Here is a 21732-nt window from a genome sequence, read left to right on the forward strand (position 1 = left end):
TTAAGACAAGAGCATGCAAGCATATATGCCTCATAATGATACGCAATAAATGTACTCACACACATTATCTATTTATCTAGATACTTGCCTAATTGGCATTCCTTCCCAGGAAGATGGTTCACTTACTTTTGGGTCTACCCTAATCTGTTTAGTTTTTTTTTTTATATATATATGTTGTGTTATATTTTGTTTAGTATAGTTAATAAAAAAAAAATCTGAGAGAGCTTTAGGGCACGGAAAAGGAGAAAGCTGTAATGTCCACACATCATGCTTGTTTGATGGTTAATAACATGTAAGGTTACTTCATAATTCTATCTCTCGCCTGTCTTAGAGAATTGCCTATTGTTAGTAGCGATATTGCAATGCACTGTGCTCTCAATAATGGGGCTTTGGAATCAACACCTGTTATCTCTATACTTTGTGTAACTTGTGCTTTTTGTCAAATTATTCTCTAACTGTAACATGAACAGTACTGAATTCTCTGTATGTTATGAATTGCTTATTGTTGCCCTGAGCTCTTTCCAATAAAAAGAATTAAAAAAAAAAAGATCATTTAGCAAAAATCGTATTTTATGAACAAAATAAAAATTTGTAGTGAAATTGTGCAGGAAAGAAATGGTTTAAAGGGACAGTCAACACCAGAATTGTTGTGGTTTTAAAAGATAGATAATCCCTTAATTACCCATTCCCCAGTTTTGCATAACCAACACAGTTATAATAATACACATTTTACCTCTGTAATTACCTTGTATTGAAGCCTCTGCAGATTGCCCCCTTATTTCAGTTCTTTTGACAGACTTGCATTTTAGCCAATCAGTGCTCACTCTGTAAATTCACGTGCATGAGCTCAATGTTATCTATATGAAACACATGAACTAACGCCCTCTAGTGGTAAAAAACTGTCAAAATGCATTTAGATTAGAGGCGGCCTTCAAGGTCTAATAAATTAGCATATGAACCTCCTAGCTTTAGCTTTCAACTAAGAATACCAAGAGAACAAAGCAAAATTGGTGATAAAAGTCAATTGGAAAGTTGTTTAAAATTATATGCCCTATTTGAATCATGAAAGTTTTTTTAGACTTGACTGTCCCTTTAAGGTGCACAGTAGAAATCATATTAAAACTCTGCTAGTGGGCTGAGGAGGGGAGGAGTCTGCTGCGTGCGTGAGGATGGCAGCAGAATTGTGAAGCTCCTGAAATCTACCCTGTCGGAATGAGAGGCTAAAACAACTAGCCAAACTACTCAGGAGCATATAGAGAAAAACCTCCAGATATTTAAAAATAAAGATTAAGGATGACCCCTAAGTAACAGCGTAACAGCTTAATGTGGGGAATGATACAATTTAAATAAAACGGCTGCTATATAGTAAGAAGCTTTGCCCCTAAGAGAGATACATACCTGGGAAAGGAGTTGCAGGTGAACACAGCAGCTGAGCGAGTCAGCCCTGGGAATAGAGCTTGGTGCGGCAAAGTAAGTTGAGAGACCGGAAGCTCCGGCAGGGATCAGACTGGACAGAAGCATTGGCTAGCAGGAGGAGGAGAGTGAGAGGGCAGCCAAGAATCGCAAGGGTCACAGCCGAAGGGAGATATATCGTCGAAAGGTGGAGGTAGAGGCTGACGAATGCCGAGCGGGCAGAGCTGGAAAAGAGTTTTAAGCACCTGAGGCGGTCTAGAGGCGGTACGAGTTACCAGGAGCAAAACGGCTGTTATATTGTATCACCTGCGCCATTAAGAAGAGATACAGACCCGGGAAAGGAGACGCAGGTGAACAAAGCAGAGGATCGAGTCAGCCCTGCAAGTGGAGCTCGGTGTGGCCAGGCGAGGCAAGAGACCGGAGGCCTCGGCAGTCTTCAGTCTGGACAGAGGCACTGGCTGGGAGGTGGAGGAGAGCGAGAGTGCAGCCAGGAATTGCGGTGGTCACAGCCGAAGAGAGACTTACCGATAAAGGGCGGAGGTAGAGGCTGACGAGAGACGAGCGGGCAGAGCCAGAAAGGACTTTGGCACCTGAGGCGGTCTAGAGGCAACACGAGCTACCAGGAGATAAACCCGGAGACAGACAGTGGAGGTGAGAAGGAGAAGTAGAGTTGCTGGGGACCGGCACTGGTGCAAAGAAAGCCGAACTAACTCAGGAGAGATTGAAAAAGGTAGCCGGATTTGGAGAGCGGCAGGAGGAGACCGCTAAACAGGGGCCCGACAGACATTGGTGGTAAGATCGAGAATACAAGGAACATAAGGCGAGTATTTGTACAGCAGAAAGCCCTAAAGATATTTAAGAGAGAAGGTCGTTAGAGATAGCCACCAAGAACATACAAAGAAAGAGACGGCTAGTAAAAAAGAAGAGAATTGGAAACAAGGAAAAAGGGGAAAAGAGGAAAAATAAAGGGAAAAATAGGAAAAGGGGGAGATAAAAAAGGCAAGAAGAAAGAACAAAGTAGTAAAGTAGAGAAGAAATGGCGGCCAAAAAAAACTACTAAGATAGATAAAGCAAACAGAAATAACAAATCCCCAAGCGTAAAGGATAAAAGGATTGAGTGGGTTTTATTTTTAGGTTAGGGCTTTGGGCCACAATAGAGCTAAATGCCCTTTTAAGGGCAATGCCCATCCAAATGCCCTTTTCAGGGGTGCTTAGGTTTTTTTAGTTAGGGTTTTATTTGGGGGGTTGGTTGTGTGGGTGGTGGGTTTTACTGTTGGGGGGGTTGTTTGTATTTTTTTTAACAGGTAAAAGAGCTGATTTCTTTGGGGCAATGCCCCGCAAAAGGCCCTTTTGGGTGTGCTTTTTTATTTTGATAGGGCTATTAGATTAGGTGTAATTAGTTTAAAGATCTTGTAATTTGTTTTTTGTTTTCTGTAATTTAGTGGGGGGGGGTTTGCAATTTAGGTAATTGTATTTAATTTAGGTAATTTATTTAATTGTAGTGTAGTGTTAGGTGTTATTGCAACTTAGGTTAGGGTTTATTTTACAGGTACATTTGTATTTATTTTAGCTAGGTAGTTATTAAATAGTTAATAACTATTTATTAACTATTCTACCTAGTTAAAATAAATACAAACTTGCCTGTAAAATAAAAATAAACCCTAAGATAGCTACAATGTAACTATTAGTTATATTGTAGCTAGCTTAGGGTTTATTTTATAGGTAAGTATTTAGTTTTAAATAGGAATTATTTAGTTATTAATAGTAAGTTTTATTTAGATTTATTTTAATTATATTTAAGTTAGGGGTTGTTAGGGTTAGGGTTAGACTTAGATTTAGGGGTTAATAAATATAATATAGTGGGGGCGGCAGATTAGAGGTTAATAAATGTAGGTAGGTGGGATGTTAGGGACAGCAGATTAGGGGTTAATAATATTTAACTAATGTTTGTGAGGCGGGAGTGCGGTGGTTTAGGGGTTAATATGTTTATTATAGTGGCGGCGATGTCCGGGGCGGCAGATTAGGGGTTAATAATTTTAATTTAGTGTTTGCGGTGTGGGAGGGCCTCGGTTTAGGGGTTAATAGGTAGTTTATGGGTGTTAGTGTACTTTTTAGCACTTTAGTTATGAGTTTTATGCTACAGCTTTGTAGTGTAAAACTCATAACTACTGACTTTAGAATGCGTTACGAATCTTGACGGGGTAGGCTGTACCGCTCACTTTTTGGCCTCCCAGGACAAGCTCGTAATACCGGTGCTATGGAAGTCCCATTGAAAATAGACTATACACAATTTGCGTAAGTTGATTTGCGGTAAGGCCAAAAAATGTGCGGGACAGCTGTATCTACAAGACTCGTAATACCAGCGGTAGTGAAAAAGCAGCGTTATGAGGCTTAACGCTGCTTTTTTCCTCATAACACAAGACTCGTAATCTAGCCGAAAGGTTTTTTTTTGTTATTAACACAATATTTGTATTTGCAGGATGAGATCAAGAAGCTGTAACCAGAAAGTAAAAAACACTAAATTATTTTTGAGGTTTTCATATTTAGGTAAATCTGTACAGATAAAATTCCATAGTGCACTCTCCAAAAGATTGAAGATTGAATGCAAGTAAACCTTTTAAATAAAGAGATGCCTGGTGCCTAGGTGAAGGAAAGAAAAAGAAGATAAAAGACCTTTTGTCAAGTTTGTTTTAACCACCATACTGCAGTAAAAGTTGCTGAACTATCTTTTGGATCCATTCTTTGCTTTGCATGCTGGTACCAGCCCCAGAACTGGACTCTGGGTAATCTATGACTGTTTCCTATGATGTGTGTCTTCAGAACATAAAGACTATCCTTCTCTTGACTATGCCTTGCGCTGTCACATAGTCATCCACAGCTAAATTAGGGGACTATTGTTTTAAATTGTTTACTTATATTGCTTGTTTTGTATTCTCTTGTAATTGTGTTATTTTTATTGACCATATTAGTTATAAGAAGTCATATAGCTTTGTCTGCAGAAAAGTATGCCTTATTTGTATTAGTACACATTATAGTTTATGTACATAAACAAAGTAACCCTCTAGATAAGTGTAAACCTTGCAGTATTGTAACCTGTTGAATGGCCCACTGAGTATAGAGAATATGTTTGCACCTTTATAGTTTAAAGAAAATGCTGCAATATCTCAGAATATTCTAGACCCTTCACCATGGTAGAACACAGAAGGTTCACCCATGTTTCTATACCGCCCTTAATATTTAAGCAAAGAAGGGATATATGTGTCTTGCGGTGGAGAAGGGTATGAGAATAGGAAGTTTTTGTAGGAATTTCCCATTGTAATCATTCCTTAGTATATTATCAAACTACTCGAAATAAAGAGAGTGAGGACACGTCTCAGCTAGAAATGTATATCAAATATACAGAGAAATATGAGTTCTGGGAGTATTATAATTATGTTTAAATCGTTTTTATTGAAAATCATTTGTTTGTGCAACAGCAGAACAAATCAAGCATTACATAGCTATAGGAATCAAAACATATCAAACGCCTTAATATCATATTCATCTGACATCTGTATATAATAATTAGTCTACCAAGATCCTTTTTTTCCCTTTTCTTCATCCCACATTTCGTTATGAAATCCAGTCCCAATCAGTCCAAGTGTGGGTAGGCAGTTTCCACTGTTGCAACTCAAAAAATTAAAATAACTGGAACAAACTTTTTAACAATTAACATAATCTAACTTGAATTAATGCCAAGAGGCACCCGCTCGTCTAATAAATAGCTAAGCATGGAAGAAAGTGACTTCCATATATCCCGAACTCTTGCACAGTCCCACAGCATATGTCGGTATGTTACTATTTCGTAAAAGATAAGACTTTATAGCGCTCAAAGCTAATACCCCATAAGGAAAGAGTCAAGATGCAATGAGTTGTTAATAATATCAAAATTTATTCAGCTGTAAGGCAGTATATAAAAAATAAAAGTGACGGTAATATAATGTGTTTCTTTAAAAAACTTATTTAGAAATCTGGTGTTTCTGACATGGGGAGAGACACACATTGCAGCTGAACTGATAAAAGATTGCATTTACTAACTGGAGCCCTTTGGAAATAGTAGACAAATAAACGGATTAAAGAAGTCTCCTTTTTATCAATTAAATCCAACCAATCAAAAAACAGGAAATGGTTTATAAGGATCTCTAACTGCAAAGAGGATATGCTTGATAAAGGCTGAGGCACTCAGCTGAAACGCGTTGCAAATCCTCATACCACCGCTGATTTTCTATTATCAGAAATCCACAGGAGAGTGGATCATCACGACCAAAGATTCAACAAACTACATCTCTTAACCCCATGCGGGTAAACACAGCAACATCTTTCATCATATCGACACAGATCTACTGTCAGAGCTTGTGAAAAAATGTCTTTCAACCCCCAGCGAGCAGAGCTTCAGACGTCTCCCAAGGACCAATCACAGGAAGCCTGTGAACAAGGCGTGTGATTTTGAATTAGCCGCGGAGAAAGCGGCGTGACCTGGGCTCACCGCTGGTAGGAAGCTCAAGTACCGGAGAACGGGTTTAGGACGGAATTGGAACCGTCTGAAGACACAGAAGGCAAAAGGTTAGATATTACTCTCAAGTGCACTTGCAACATTCTAGGAACTCTGACCTAAATACTGGATTTGAACTACAAGTATACCTCGTTTAGATCGAGATTGTGACTTTGTACTGATCCCTTATTTCTCGCAATAGTGCGTACACATTTTCGTTCACAGAAACTACGTATATGTATTGCACTGTACATTTGAAACAAGAAATGTTATGATTGTATTCTTTCCTTATACAGGAGTGCGAGAGAATTTAGGTTGCATAAAATAGGTAGTAAATTAGTAGTGTCTATATCAGATGAGACAGCTGATTCTATTAAGATCATATTTGGAAAATTATAAACATTACATATAGTAGCTTTGCAGAATAAAGCAACACTAGGTTATTTTTTTTAGTAGTTCAAAGAGAAAATGTTTTACTTATCATTTTTGTTGCAGGGTAGGCCTTAGCACAAGTTACTTAGCATAGCCATACAGCCTCTTGATGAAGTCTAGCAGTTTTTACTTGCTTAGTATTCAGGTTTAAGGTATCATTAAAATTGTATAGAGAAGCTGTGAGTTATTTTCTGTAAAAGTATAATCAATGTATTTAGTTTGTATTATATATCCACAATGTTTTCCTGGTTTTAAATGACATAGGATAAGTTAAGCTATTAAAGTTAATGGTGATGCTTATAAAAAGGTGAAAAAAGTTTTGTTGGACATAATTGTGATTGTATCAGGGTGTGTGTTCATCTTGTGCTGCTTTGTTTCCTTCTTAGACTCCTTCTGACTCGAGTGTCTGCTTGCTATGAGGATCCACCTGCTTCCCTTGTCTACCCCATGAACAAACCATGGGACTTCCAGCATCTACCTACAGATGGACACTTGCAAAGCACCCCTACTGCAAATGGACTATGGTATTGAAGCAGAGTGTCTGAGGGAGGTGGAGCTCTAACAGGACAAAGATTGTTCTTAAAGTGATCAGAGGCCACCAGAGATACTTGTGCTGTTCCCATGTTATGCTTCACTGTGGAGAGTGTACAGAGCAGGAAACTGTTGATGCTATTTGGGGATGCTAGCTATGCAGGTTGAGAAATAAAGATGCAGCTTTGTTTGGAGGTAGATAGGGGCTGGTTAAGTGTTTGTGCAGATAGACCGGTAGTCTGGGGATGCTGGGAGGTAGACAGAGAGTATTGGAGAGACCGCACCTATGTGCAGTGACATTTCCTTTCCAGCAAACTCTGTAACTTTCTATGGAAAACCCCTTTTTTTTATAGAATTCCTTAAGGCGGCCCCTGTGAGTGTCCATGTAGGACGGAATTGGAACCGTCTGAAGACACAGAAGGCAAAAGGTTAGATATTACTCTCAAGTGCACTTGCAACATTCTAGGAACTCTGACCTAAATACTGGATTTGAACTACAAGTATACCTCGTTTAGATCGAGATTGTGACTTTGTACTGATCCCTTATTTCTCGCAATAGTGCGTACACATTTTCGTTCACAGAAACTACGTATATGTATTGCACTGTACATTTGAAACAAGAAATGTTATGATTGTATTCTTTCCTTATACAGGAGTGCGAGAGAATTTAGGTTGCATAAAATAGGTAGTAAATTAGTAGTGTCTATATCAGATGAGACAGCTGATTCTATTAAGATCATATTTGGAAAATTATAAACATTACATATAGTAGCTTTGCAGAATAAAGCAACACTAGGTTATTTTTTTTAGTAGTTCAAAGAGAAAATGTTTTACTTATCATTTTTGTTGCAGGGTAGGCCTTAGCACAAGTTACTTAGCATAGCCATACAGCCTCTTGATGAAGTCTAGCAGTTTTTACTTGCTTAGTATTCAGGTTTAAGGTATCATTAAAATTGTATAGAGAAGCTGTGAGTTATTTTCTGTAAAAGTATAATCAATGTATTTAGTTTGTATTATATATCCACAATGTTTTCCTGGTTTTAAATGACATAGGATAAGTTAAGCTATTAAAGTTAATGGTGATGCTTATAAAAAGGTGAAAAAAGTTTTGTTGGACATAATTGTGATTGTATCAGGGTGTGTGTTCATCTTGTGCTGCTTTGTTTCCTTCTTAGACTCCTTCTGACTCGAGTGTCTGCTTGCTATGAGGATCCACCTGCTTCCCTTGTCTACCCCATGAACAAACCATGGGACTTCCAGCATCTACCTACAGATGGACACTTGCAAAGCACCCCTACTGCAAATGGACTATGGTATTGAAGCAGAGTGTCTGAGGGAGGTGGAGCTCTAACAGGACAAAGATTGTTCTTAAAGTGATCAGAGGCCACCAGAGATACTTGTGCTGTTCCCATGTTATGCTTCACTGTGGAGAGTGTACAGAGCAGGAAACTGTTGATGCTATTTGGGGATGCTAGCTATGCAGGTTGAGAAATAAAGATGCAGCTTTGTTTGGAGGTAGATAGGGGCTGGTTAAGTGTTTGTGCAGATAGACCGGTAGTCTGGGGATGCTGGGAGGTAGACAGAGAGTATTGGAGAGACCGCACCTATGTGCAGTGACATTTCCTTTCCAGCAAACTCTGTAACTTTCTATGGAAAACCCCTTTTTTTTATAGAATTCCTTAAGGCGGCCCCTGTGAGTGTCCATGTGGTTTTTCACGTCTGACCAAGCAGAGATTTTAGAATCAGGCCCATAGTAAAATTATTTTCTCTAGTAGCATATTTGCCTGTTTCTAAATACAGGTGTATAATTTTTCCATCATTAATATAACAAGATCAATATTAAGCACCCAAATCAATGACTTAATGTGATTACTGCCAGTTGGCAAATTGCTCACAGCAATCAATGGCTTTACACAGATTGCTTAAAAGGATATTCTTCAATCATATTTAAAAAAAAAAAAATTCAACCCAGGTAATATTCATTTGTGGGTTTAAGGGAGCTTAGGTCCATTTCAGAAACACTATTACATTGACTTTTAACCCTTTACTGTTTTCTAGAGCTGTTCTAGTTGATTAGATGATTTATAATGGTGTACCACTTCATAAAATAGTAAAAAAGGAAGCCTATGGACTTGATTTATCAAGTGTTGAGTGGATGCCTCTGGACATCGCTAAATGCAGACAGCATACTCTGTCCGTATTTATCAATGCACAAGCATTTCACCAGAAATGCTTGTGCAATGTTGCCCCCTGCTAACTGGCCACCAATCGGCCACTAGCAGGGGCTTTCAATCATCCTTTTAAAGGGACATGACACCCACATTTTTTCTTTCATGATTTAGCAAGAGAATGCAATTTTAAACATCTTTCTAATTTACTTATATTATCTAATTTGTTTTATTCTCTTGATATTCTTTGCTGAAAAGCATATCTAGATATGCTCAGTAGCTGCTGATTGGTTGCTGCACATAGAAGCCTTGTGTGATTGGCTCACCATGTGCATTGCTTTTTCTTCAACTAAGGATATCTAAAAAATGAAGCAAAATAAATAATAGAAGTAAATTGTAATGTTGTTTAAATTTCTATTCTCTATCTGAATCATGAAAGAAAGATTTTGGGTTTAGTGGCCCTTTAAGTGGCGGAGAGGTTAAGGAGCAGTGGTCTTATGACCTCTGCTTCTTAACATTAGTTTCAGGTTCGCTGCTTGATAAATGGAGCCCTATGAGTCTGACTTCAGTTGCAAGAAATTTAATGGAAACCTTTTAAGATAAAATAATTAAAACTGATATAAATTCAAATGAATTACAAGGTCAAAGAAAGCTCCATTTTATTCCAGTAAGATCTTGTCAGGCAGTGTTAAATATATTTTATTACCAAGTGATATCACAATCACTGGGCTGGGTAGTTTAACTGATCTAGATTTTAGCATAAAGTATTTGACACTGTCCCACACAATAAACTAATTCATAAACAGAGTTGCTTTGGATTAAACTCAAAGGTCTCTATTCCAACCCATTAGTGTCCAACTGAACTTGTTTTTTTCTAATTTCAACATTATTAGAAATTCCATCATATGAATTAGTTTACATGTAAAATAATGTTGGTTAACGCATTGAATACATTTCAAATTTAGATGCCGAGTAATTGAGAAGAAAGAACAGTAAGGAATTCAAGTATTACAAGGAGATGCATAAGGCTATCCTTAAGAGTAGTGAACCCTACACTTTAGTCAGATATATGGACAGGCTAGATTGACTTAATACTTCTTATATCCTGGGGAGGGGAAATATCAATGTTCTTTGTGTTTCCATTAGGCAGTTCAAATTACAGAGAATTAATTTGCCATAAAGGATTTACCTATTATGTGTGTATAACCTACACATACAGTAGAGTTCAAAACTCAGTCACAATCACCAGCTGGTTTAATAAACAAATTAGTTTACCAGATAAGATTAAATAAAAGCAGATTGTGGTAGTAGACTCAGACCTTTGTACATCTATATTTCTTATAAGCAATAAGTTATGAAATTGATCAAACTAAATGTGACTGTAACTCTATTTGTCTTGTGTATTTACTTAATTGCTACGTTTGCCAGTATTACTTAAATACTAAGGGTTCGCAATTGGGTTTTCATAAGGTCGCAAAAGGAAAAAACTACTGTCGGCAGCCATTACACTTATCAACAGTCTCTGATGGCGCCTTTTTCGGCAGCCAGGGTCCAAAAAGAAAATACATGTGCCTTAGAAAAGAAAAGAAGCAGAAAAGCGCAAAATTATACCCGGTTCCACTAAACGCACAAACAGATAAAACTGTTGGAAGCTATCGATAAGGTCTCACACATTACGGCATACTAAACTAGGTGTAAAAGAGGGAAAATAAGCTTCTTGAGGCTTAGTTCCTATTGAGATATAAAATTTTGCAAACAATGCAAGTGTTTCACTTTATAAATGTATTGTTCTATATGTTACTGGTAAAATAAGATATCTGGGTAATCCTAGGATTTCCCAGGTAAAACGGAGATTATCCAATCGGCTGTGGGTAAAGCCAGATGTACTGTTATTCCCCCCTCTACAATATTTTTTTTCACGGTGACTCGATGAAGCACATGTCAGTTTTACCCGGGTAATCCTAGAATTACCCAATATCTGACTTTACCCATAACATATACAATATTTATTGCTGGCCCAGGTAAAGAACTAGTTGGAGTTATGTTCCTATTTGAATATCAATGTATATTTACATATAAAAATATAATCAACACATAGCTCCATAATTCCAACTAGGCCTATGCCTAGGGCAGCAATACATATTACATATATCAATAAATTAAAACATTTAATAAAACAGAAAAAAATGTTTTTCCTTAAATATTTCTTTTTTTCATATCTTGTATCTTTGTTTTGTGACTTACATAACTCCCATGTCTTTCTCTCTGAAGGCAATCACAGGTAAGGAGCATGGGCATTAAATATAAAACTTTTAGAGTGTTGAAGTGAATGTAAAGTTAACACAACTCTTTCACGCAGAGTTATAGATGTTTTAAATATAACCCCAGTTTAATTCATCATAATTTTTAAATGTTTTAGAAAACAGAGAATACAGAAATATTTGATAATATAGCAATCGCACCGTATTGTATTCAGCGATAATCAAGAATCATGAAATAGGATATGTAAGAAATAATTCCTTTGCATACAGATAATGTTAGAATATGGAGAATATAGAAATATATGATAATAGAGCGATTTATAGTATTCAGATATAGTGAATAAAACTGAAATAGGATTGGTAATAAATATATCCGTTGCATATAGATATTGTGTTAGAATGAAGAGGATATAAAAATAAATGATAATCAAGCCGTCGCACTGTATTGCATTAAGCTATAAAAAATATTGTTGAAATCGGATTTAAAAGAAATAAATTGGTTTCAAAAGAATTCTTTACTTAAAATAGTGTTTTAATCTTATAAAATGTAAAACGCCAAGTGAGTATATTTACACAGTAAAGCGAACTAATAGATTATGAGACGGGTACACGATTGCAAATATGCAGCTGCTGTCTACGATAGTATAGTACTTAATGAATATAGTAATTCTTTAAGTACTATGTGTCTACTGAAATTGGCGCATGCGCAGTTGAAATGAACATCAGGAACGTGCTTTTGAACGACGTAGAGAGCAGGTGGGACAGCTCAAGACATCAGACAGAGGAGAACAAGGAAGCAGGGGTTGGGAGAAGTCGGCAGCAAGACGGTACAGAATTTAAAATATAGATATTATAAAAACAATCGGCTAGATTTAGAGTTCTGCGTTAGCCGTCAAAAGCAGCGTTAAGGGGTCCTAACGCTGCTTTTTACCGCCCGCTGGTATTTAGAGTCAGCCAGGAAAGGGTCTAACGCTCACTTCCTCACCGCGACTCCAGGCTACCGCATATACCCTTATGCCAATTGCGTATCCTATCTTTTCAATGGGATCTGCCTAACGCCGGTATTTGGAGTCTTGGAAGAAGTGAGCGGTAGACCCTCTACCGACAAGACTCCTACCGCCAAAAAAAGTCAGTAGTTAAGAGCTTTATGGGCTAACGCATGAACAGGGCCGCCACTAGAAATTTTGGGGCCCCGGACTTAACCATTGATCAGGGCCCCCCCCCCCTCCTTTGACATGTGCAACTTTTGACCAAGTGACTAAAACGTATATATGCACTTTATTCTTAAGTGTTTATTTAAACTTGGAAATGTTGTAAAGGTAGTGACACACAAACACACAGACACACTCATACACTGAAACACACACACTCACACTCACACATAAGGATTCTCATATAGACACTTTAGCAGACACGCAAAGAAACACACTCAGACACAGACACCCAAACAGACACTCAGCACTTGTTTACATTGACCTGACAAGTAATGAGGTAGACTACAGTTTTGTAAAAAAAGGCAATTTACAAAACAAAATATGGAGTTCTGATTATCTTTTTGTCAAGGAGGATGCCAACTAAATGATGACAACAGCATGCAGTGGCTGAAAGGAAGGGCCCTGAACTGCCTAAACAATAATTTAAAGGTTAAATGGTGGATTAGGTGACTTCTGGAAAGGTATCATTAGTCTCAAAGTCTGTAGAAAGATGTGAATAATCAGTAGTAAGGTCAAAATGCCCTAAATAGGAACAGACAATGGACCCCCACACACACACACAAACTCAAACTTGCACATACACCCAAGGATACACCGACAGAGACAGCCTCAGAAAACACACAAAGACATACACACACAGACACACCCACAGAAAACACACAAAGACATACACAGAGAGACAACCACATAAAACACAGAAAGACATACATACACACACCCTCACTGAGACATCTACAGAAAACACACAAAGACATACACACACCCTTACAGAGACACCCACAGAAAACACACACCCTCACAGAGACATCCACAGAAAACACAGACATACATACACACACACACACACCCTCAAAGAGACATCCACAGAAAACACAGACAATTAGCACTCTGCTGTAGTACCCACTGGTGGCTGCCAAAATGTAAAAAAAAAAAAAAAAAATTTTTTTAGTTCTTGCCTCATGGGCCCCCCTGGCCCATTGGGCCCCTGACAGGAGTCACCCCTGTCACCCCCTGATGGCGGACCTGCGCGTGAATATAAAGCTCTTAACTACTGTGCTACAAAGTACACTAACACCCATAAACTACCTATGTACCCCTAAACCGAGGCCCCCCCACATCGCCGCCACTCTAATAAAAAAATTTTAACCCCTAATCTGCTGACCGGACACCGCCGCCACCTACATTATAGCTATGAACCCCTAATCTGCTGCCCCTAACATCGCTGACCTCTATATTATACAACCGGACCTCGCCACCACTATAATAAATGTATTAACCTCTAAACCGCCGCACTCCCGCCTCGCAAACACTATAATAAATTGTATTAACCCCTAACATCGCCGCCACCTACCTAGAATTATTAACCCCTAATCTCCCGCCCACACCGTCGCCGCTACTATAATAAAATTATTAACCCCTAAACCTAACTCTAACCCTAACACCCCCCTAACATAAATATAATTTAAATTAAACGAAATAATATTCCTAAAATTAAATAAAATAATCCTATTTAAAACTAAATACTTACCTAGAAAATAAACCCTAATATAGCTACAATATAATTAATAATTACATTGTAGCTATTTTAGGATTTATATTTATTTTACAGGCAACTTTGTATTTATTTTAACTAGGTACAATAGCTATTAAATAGTTAATAACTATTTAATAGCTACCTAATTAAAATAAGTACAAAATTACCTGTAAAATAAATCCTAACCTAAGTTACAAATACACCTAACACTACACTATCATTAAATTAATTAAATAAATGAACTACAATTAGCTAAACTAAAATACAATAAAATAAACTATTCTATAATACAAAAAAAAAAAAACACTAAATTACAAAAAATAAAAAAGGATTACAAGAAGTTTAAACTAATTACACCTAATCTAAGCCTCCTAATAAAATAAAAAATCCCCCCAAAATAAAAAAATGCGCTACCCTATTCTAAACTACCAAAGTAATCAGCTCTTTTACCAGCCCTTAAAAGGGCTTTTTGCGGGGCATTGCCCCAAAGTAATCAGCTCTTTTACCTGAAAATAAAAATACAATACCCCCCCCCAACATTACAACCCACCACCCACATACCCCTACTCTAACCCACCCAAACCCCCCTTAAAAAACCTATCGCTAACCCCCTGAAGATCATCCTACCTTGAGTTGTCTTCACCCAGCCGAGCCGAATTCTTCATCCAAGGTGCGCAGAGGAGGTCCTTCATCCGGTAGAAGTCTTCATCCAAGTGGGGCAAGAAGAGGTCCTCCATCCGGTAGAAGTGTTCATCCAGGCGGCGTCTTCAATCTTCATCCATCCGGAGCAGAGCGGAGCCATCTTGAAAGGAGCCGACGCTGAGCCATCCTCTTCAACCGACGACTTCCAGACGAATGAAGGTTCCTTTAAGGGACATCATCCAAGATGGCGTCCCTTCAATTCCGATTGGCTGATAGGATTCTATCAGCCAATCGGAATTAAGGTAGAAAAAATCTGATTGGCTGATGCAATCAGCCAATCAGATTGAAGTTCAATCTGATTGGCTGATCCAATCGTATTGAGCTTGCATTCTATTGGCTGTTCCGATCGGCCAATAGAATGCAAGCTCAATACGATTGGCTGATTGGATCAGCCAACCGGATTGAACTTCAATCTGATTGGCTGATTGCATCAGCCAATCAGATTTTTTCTACCTTAATTCCGATTGGCTGATAGAATCCTCTCAGCCAATCGGAATTGAAGGGACGCCATCTTGGATGACATCCCTTTAAGGAACCTTCATTCGTCGGTTGAAGAGGATGGCTCCCGGTTGGCTCTGCTCTGCTCCGGATGGATGAAGATTGAAGACGCCGCCTGGATGAACACTTCTACCGGATGGAGGACCTCTTCTTGCCCCGCTTGGATGAAGACTTCTACCGGATGAAGGACCTCCTCTGCGCACCTTGGATGAAAAATTCGGCTCGGCTGAGTGAAGACGACTCAAGGTAGGATGATCTTCAGGGTTAGCAATAGATTTTTTAAGGGGGGTTTGGGTGAGTTAGAGTAGGGGTATGTGGGTGGTGGGTTGTAATGTTGGGGGGGGGATTTTATTTTTATTTTCAGGTAAAAGAGATGATTACTTTAGGGCAATGCCCCGCAAAAAGCCCTTATTATTATTATTAACTATTTAATAGCTATTGTACCTAGTTAAAATAAATACAAAGTTGCCTGTAAAATAAATATAAATCCTAAAATAGCTACAATGTAATTATTAATTATATTATAGCTATATTAGGGTTTATTTTCTAGGTAAGTATTTAGTTTTAAATAGGATTATTTTATTTAATTTTAGGAATATTATTTAGTTTAATTTAAATTATATTTATGTTAGGGTTAGAGTTAGGTTTAGGGGTTAATAATTTTATTATAGTAGCGGCGAGGTCTGGTCAGCAGATTAGGGGTTAATAATTGTAGGTAGGTGGCTGCGATGTTGGGGAGGGCAGATTAGGGGTTAATACTATTTATTCTAGTGTTTGCGAGGCGGGAGTGCGGCGGTTTAGGGGTTAATACATTTATTATAGTGGCGGCGAGGTCCGGTCGGCAGATTAGAGGTTAATAAGTGTAGGGTAAGGTGACGGCGACGTTGGGGGGGGGGCAGATTAGGGGTTAATAAATATAATATAGGGGTCGGCGATGTTAGGAGCAGCAGATTAGGGGTTCATAGGGATAATGTAGGTTGCAGCGGTGTACGGAGCGGCAGATTAGGGGTTAATAATATACAGCAGGTGTCAGCGATAGCGGGGGCGGCAGATTAGGGGTTAATAAGTGTAAGGTTAGGGGTGTTTAGATGTTAGGGTGTTAGGTGCAGACTTAGAGAGTGTTTCCTCATAGGAAATAATGGGGCTGCGTTAGGAGCTGAACGCTGCTTTTTTTGCAGGTGTTTTTTTCAGCCCAAACTGCCCCATTGTTTCCTATGGGGATATCGTGCACAAGCACATTTTTCCAGCTTATCGCTACCGAAAGCAACGCTGGTATTGAGGGTTGAAGTGGAGCTAAATTAGGCTCAACGCTCCCTTTTCTGAGCCTAACGCAGCCCCTCAGACAACTCTAAATACCAGCGTTGTCTTAAGGGTGCGCTGGGAAAAAAAGCAGCGTTAGCTACGCGGGTCTTTACAGACAAAACTCTAAATCTAGCCGTATATCTTTAACATAAAAAAATAACGCCTAGATTTAGAGTTCTGCGTTAGCCGTCAAAAGCAGCGTTAAGGGCTCCTAACGCTGCTTTTGGCCGCCCGCTGGTATTTAGAGTCAGGCAGGTACAGGTCTACCGCTCACTTCCCTACCGCGATTCCAGGCTACCGCAGATCCCCTTACGCCAATTGCGCATCCTATCTTTTCAATGGGATCTGCCTAACGCTGGTATTTGGAGTCTTGGGAGAAGTGAGTGGTAGAGCCTCTACCGACAAGACTCCTACCGCCAAAAAAAGTCAGTAGTTAAGAGCTTTATGGGCTAACACCGGAATATAAAGCTCTTAACTACTGTGCTCTAAAGTACACTAACACCCATAAACTACCTATGTACCCCTAAACCGAGGCCCCCCCACATCGTCGCCACTCTAATAAAAAATTTTAACCCCTAATCTGCTGGCCGGACATCGCCGCCACCTACGTTATACTTATGAACCCCTAATCTGCTGCCCCTAACATCGCCGACCCCTATATTATATTTATTAACCCCAAATCTGCCCCCCCCCAACGTCGCCGCTACCTAACTACACTTATTAACCCCTAATCTGCCGACCGGACCTCGCCGCCACTATAATAATTGTATTAACCCCTAAACAGCCGCACTCCCGCATCGCAAACACTATAATAAATTGTATTAACCCCTAATCTGCCCTCCCTAACATCGCCACCTACCTACCTACAATTATTAACCCCTAATCTCCCGCCCGCCCGGCCGCTACTATAATAAAGTTATTAACCCCTAAACATAACTCTAACCCTAACCCTAACACCCCCCTAACATAAATATAATTTATACTAAACAAAATAATATTCCTAAAATTAACTAAATTATTCCTATTTAAAACTAAATACTTACCTATAAAATAAACCCTAATATAGCTACAATATAATTAATAATTACATTGTAGCTATTTTAGGATTTATATTTATTTTACAGGCAACTTTGTATTTATTTTAACTAGGTACAATAGCTATTAAATAGTTATTAACTATTTAATAGCTACCTAGTTAAAATAATTACAAAATTACCTGTAAAATAAATCCTTACCTAAATTACAATTAAACCTAATACTACACTATCATTAAATAAATTAAATAAATTAGCTACCAATACCTACAATTAAATACAATTAAATAAACTAAACTGCAAAAAAAAAAAACACTAAATTACAAAAAATAAAAAAATATTACAAGAATTTTAAACTAATTACACCTAATCTAAGCCCCCTAATAAAATAAATAATAAAAAAAAAATAATAAAAGTCCCTACCCTATTCTACATTACAAAGTAATTAGCTCTTTTACCAGCCCTTAAAAGGGCTTTTTGCGGGGCATGCCCCAAAGTAATCAGCTCTTTTGCCTGCAAAAAAAAATACAGCCCCCCCCCAACATTAAAACCCACCACCCACATACCCTTATTCTAACCCACCCAAACCCCCCTTAAATAAACCTAACACTACCCACCTGAACCTACCTTGAGTCGTCTTCACCCAGCCGGGCCGAAGTCTTCATCCGATGGGGCAGAAGAGGACATCCAGACTGGCAGAAGTCTTCATCCTATACGGGCAGAAGAGGACATCCGGACCGGTAGACATCTTCATCCAAGCGGCATCTTCTATCTTCTTTTTACAGGTAAGTATTTAGTTTTAAATAGGAATACTTTAGTTAATAAGAGTTAATTTATTTCGTTAGATTAAAATTATATTTAAGTTAGGGGGGTGTTAGGGTTAGGGTTAGACTTAGCTTTAGGGGTTAATACATTTATTATAGTAGCGGCGAGGTCCGGTCGGCAGATTAGGGGTTAATACTTGAAGTTAGGTGGCGGCGACGTTGGGGGGGCAGATTAGGGGTTAATAAATATTATGTAGGTGTCGGCGATGTTGGGGGCAGCAGATTCGGGGTTCATAGGGATAATGTAGGTGGCGGCGGTGTCCGGAGCGGCACATTAGGGGTTAATTGTTAATGCAGGTGTCAGCGATAGCGGGGTCGGCAGATTAGGGGTTAATAAGTGTAAGGTTAGGGGTCTTTAGACTCTGGGTTCATGTTAGGGTGTTAGGTGCAGACTTAGAAAGTGTTTCCCGATAGAAAACAATGGGGCTGCGTTAGGAGCTGAACACTGCTTTTTTGCAGGTGTTAGTTTTTTTTTTTCAGCCCAAACTGCCCCGTTTTGCCAGCTTACCGCTACCGTAAGCAATGCTGGTATTGAGGGTTGAAGTGGCGGTAAATTCGGCTCAACGCTCCCTTTTTGGAGCCTAACGCAGCCCTTCAGACAACTCTAAATACCAGCGTTGTTTGGAAGCAGCGGTAGGAAAAAAGCTGCGTTAGCTACGCGGGTCTTTACCGACAAAACTCTAAATCTAGCCGTAAATTAGCGACTGAATTAATGTACTATTGATAAATGCTTGAGTCTATTCAATACCTGTTAACTTTACATTCACTTTAAGTCCGGTTACCATCCATAGCAATGAACTTGTTAAAGGGACACTGAACCCAAATGTTTTCTTTTGTGATTCAGATAGAGCATGCAATTTTTTTTCTCTTGCTATCTTTATTTGAAAAAGAAGGCACCTAAGCTTTTTTTTTTGTTCAGAACTCTGGAAAGTACTTTTTTTTATTGGTGGATAAATTTATTCCACCAATCAGCAAGGACAACCCAGCTTGTTCACCAAAAATGGGCCGGCATCTAAATTTACATTCTTGCATTTCAAATAAAGATACCAAGAGAATGAAGAAAATGTGATAATAGGAGTAAATTAGAAAGTTGCTTAAAATTTCATGCTCTATCTGAATCACAAAAGAAAAAATTTGGGTTCAGTGTCCCTTTAAGATGCGATTTTCGAGAAACCCAACGTCGGATGGAAGCGTTAACAGAATGTTAACTTACACATATACGAATAGATAGACTGCACGCTCTATGCAAAATATTTCAATGGAAACCTGGTACTAAAATGAAGCCATAAACTACTTTTAGCTGTCGGCAGCTTCGGTAGCTTACGGCTCCATTTTTAACGACTCATTTGAAACAAGCCCTAATTTTGGTTGCTCCTTTACCATTGGTGTAATTTTTAGTCTCATCCCAATATTGTTTTATATTTTAATTTCTACTATTATTTTTCATTATTTAACATTTTACCGTCTTGTTCTCTTTATTTCATCTATTATAGTATGTTTATGCTTTGTCTTAGGTCCTCTTTGTCTCTCACTCCTTTCATTGATATTTTTAGATTTAATTTTCTTTCCCCCCCCCAAATTTTTTGCTTTGTCTAGCTCACTTTCTCTTGAAATCTTTAACTACTTCTTATACTCTGCAAATGTCACATTGCACTTTATTTTCTCTTTCTCCTGTTGTGTCTCTCACTTTCTGTCACATGCTGCCTCCCTCCCCCCCACCTCTCTCTCACATATACACACACTCTCTCTCACTTTTTCTCGAATCTTACCCAATATATGTTTCAGTATAGCCTGGTTTTGGTCCCAGATGCTGTTGAATGTGTTCCATCTTGACCGACCATCAGGCAGGGGGTTTCTCCTCATCCATCCCCCACATGAAAACTGGTAGAAATCCTGACAGGGATCAGCACTTTGGTCCAAAGAATCTAGTATACGGCCCGCCACAGAAACACAAGACTCAGTCAGACAGAGCGAGGAGGTCCGATCTGAATACAAAACAGGAAGACATGGAAAGAGAAAAGAGATGAAAAAGAGAATAAGAATATTACAGGAATCTTCAAAGAGGATGGAACAATAAGTAGACATGAGGAAGATCAGTTGTAGCAAGGTGCAATAGAGAGAAGAGTAGGGAAGAAAATAGGAAACGCATAAACACCTCCTCAACATATAAATATTGAATTTAATTGCAGATAACAAAAGGCTCATCTGTCTTCTACACTATCTTCCTAAATTCTTATAGAATAGAAGGATAAACTGATGGCTCTTCAAGGAGGTTCTGAAAATTTGTTAATGGACTGGATGTTCAAGGGTTAACTCAAATTTAATGGTAATTCAGCAATTTGAAATGCTGTGACTTCATAGTTAAAGTTCTGGGGTTTTTTTTAGATATATTTATGCACTCTTCCATCGATTCTTGTTTTGCACAAACTGACAAAGCATGACAGGCCCTTTTGTTTTAGAATCAAGACAATTAGCATCAATACAGAGACTGATTGAAGGAAGATACTCTTTTATAATAAAATAAAAAAAAGATATGGCTTTGTCCAGAAACAAATATTTTTTTCTGGCAGGGCTTGCAGCACTAGATGACAGGTAATAGTGCTGCCATGTAGTGCTCTTGCTAATGTATAAAATTGTTGCAAAACCGTTGCCATATAGTTCTGCAGACATGTGCACACATCTGAACGTACCTTCCTAACATACATAGTAACATAGTAGCTGAGGTTAAAAAAAAGACCGAAGTCCATCGAGTTCAACCTATACAAATCTAATATGTTTACAAAAAAGCTCCAGTTGAGCTTAAATTAATCCCATTAAAAGGTGACCCCCATTTAACACAAGCAATCATATCCCTGAATTCTGTTTCTAGCCAAAAATATATGCAAACCATTTTAAATGTATCTAAGGTAGTGGCATTCACTACCTCCTTTGGTAATGCATTCCACAATTTTATTGCTCTTATAATAAAAAAAAATGTCCTGTGGTAGGAAATTAAATCTCCTTTCCTCCAGCCTTAAAGGGATACTAAACCCAAATTTTTACTCCTATTATCAAATTTTCTTCGTTCTCTTGCTATCTTTGTTTGAAAAAATGGGAATGTAAGCTTAGGAGCTAGACCATTTTTGGTTCCTAAGCTTTACATTCCTGCTTTCAAATAAAGATACCAAGAGAATGAAGATAATTTTATAATAGGAGAAAATTATAAAGTTGCTTAACCCCTTAAGAACCGGGCATTTTAGACAAAAACTTCCCCAAAAGACCAGAACATTTTTAGCATTTTTGCCATCA

General features: G+C 38.3%; 1 protein-coding gene across 1 annotated transcript in view; it reads right to left on the reverse strand.

The window, feature by feature from the left end:
- ECE2 (endothelin converting enzyme 2) overlaps positions 1-21732 on the reverse strand; it is a 282303-nt gene that overhangs the window by 220942 nt on the left and 39629 nt on the right. Inside the window, exon 4 of the mRNA XM_053710343.1 lies at positions 20214-20429. Within this exon, the coding sequence (XP_053566318.1) occupies positions 20214-20429 (216 nt within the window). The remainder of the gene's footprint in view (positions 1-20213; positions 20430-21732) is intronic.

The sequence above is a fragment of the Bombina bombina genome, chromosome 4 (assembly GCF_027579735.1).
Source record: "Bombina bombina isolate aBomBom1 chromosome 4, aBomBom1.pri, whole genome shotgun sequence".
NCBI lineage: Eukaryota > Metazoa > Chordata > Amphibia > Anura > Bombinatoridae > Bombina > Bombina bombina.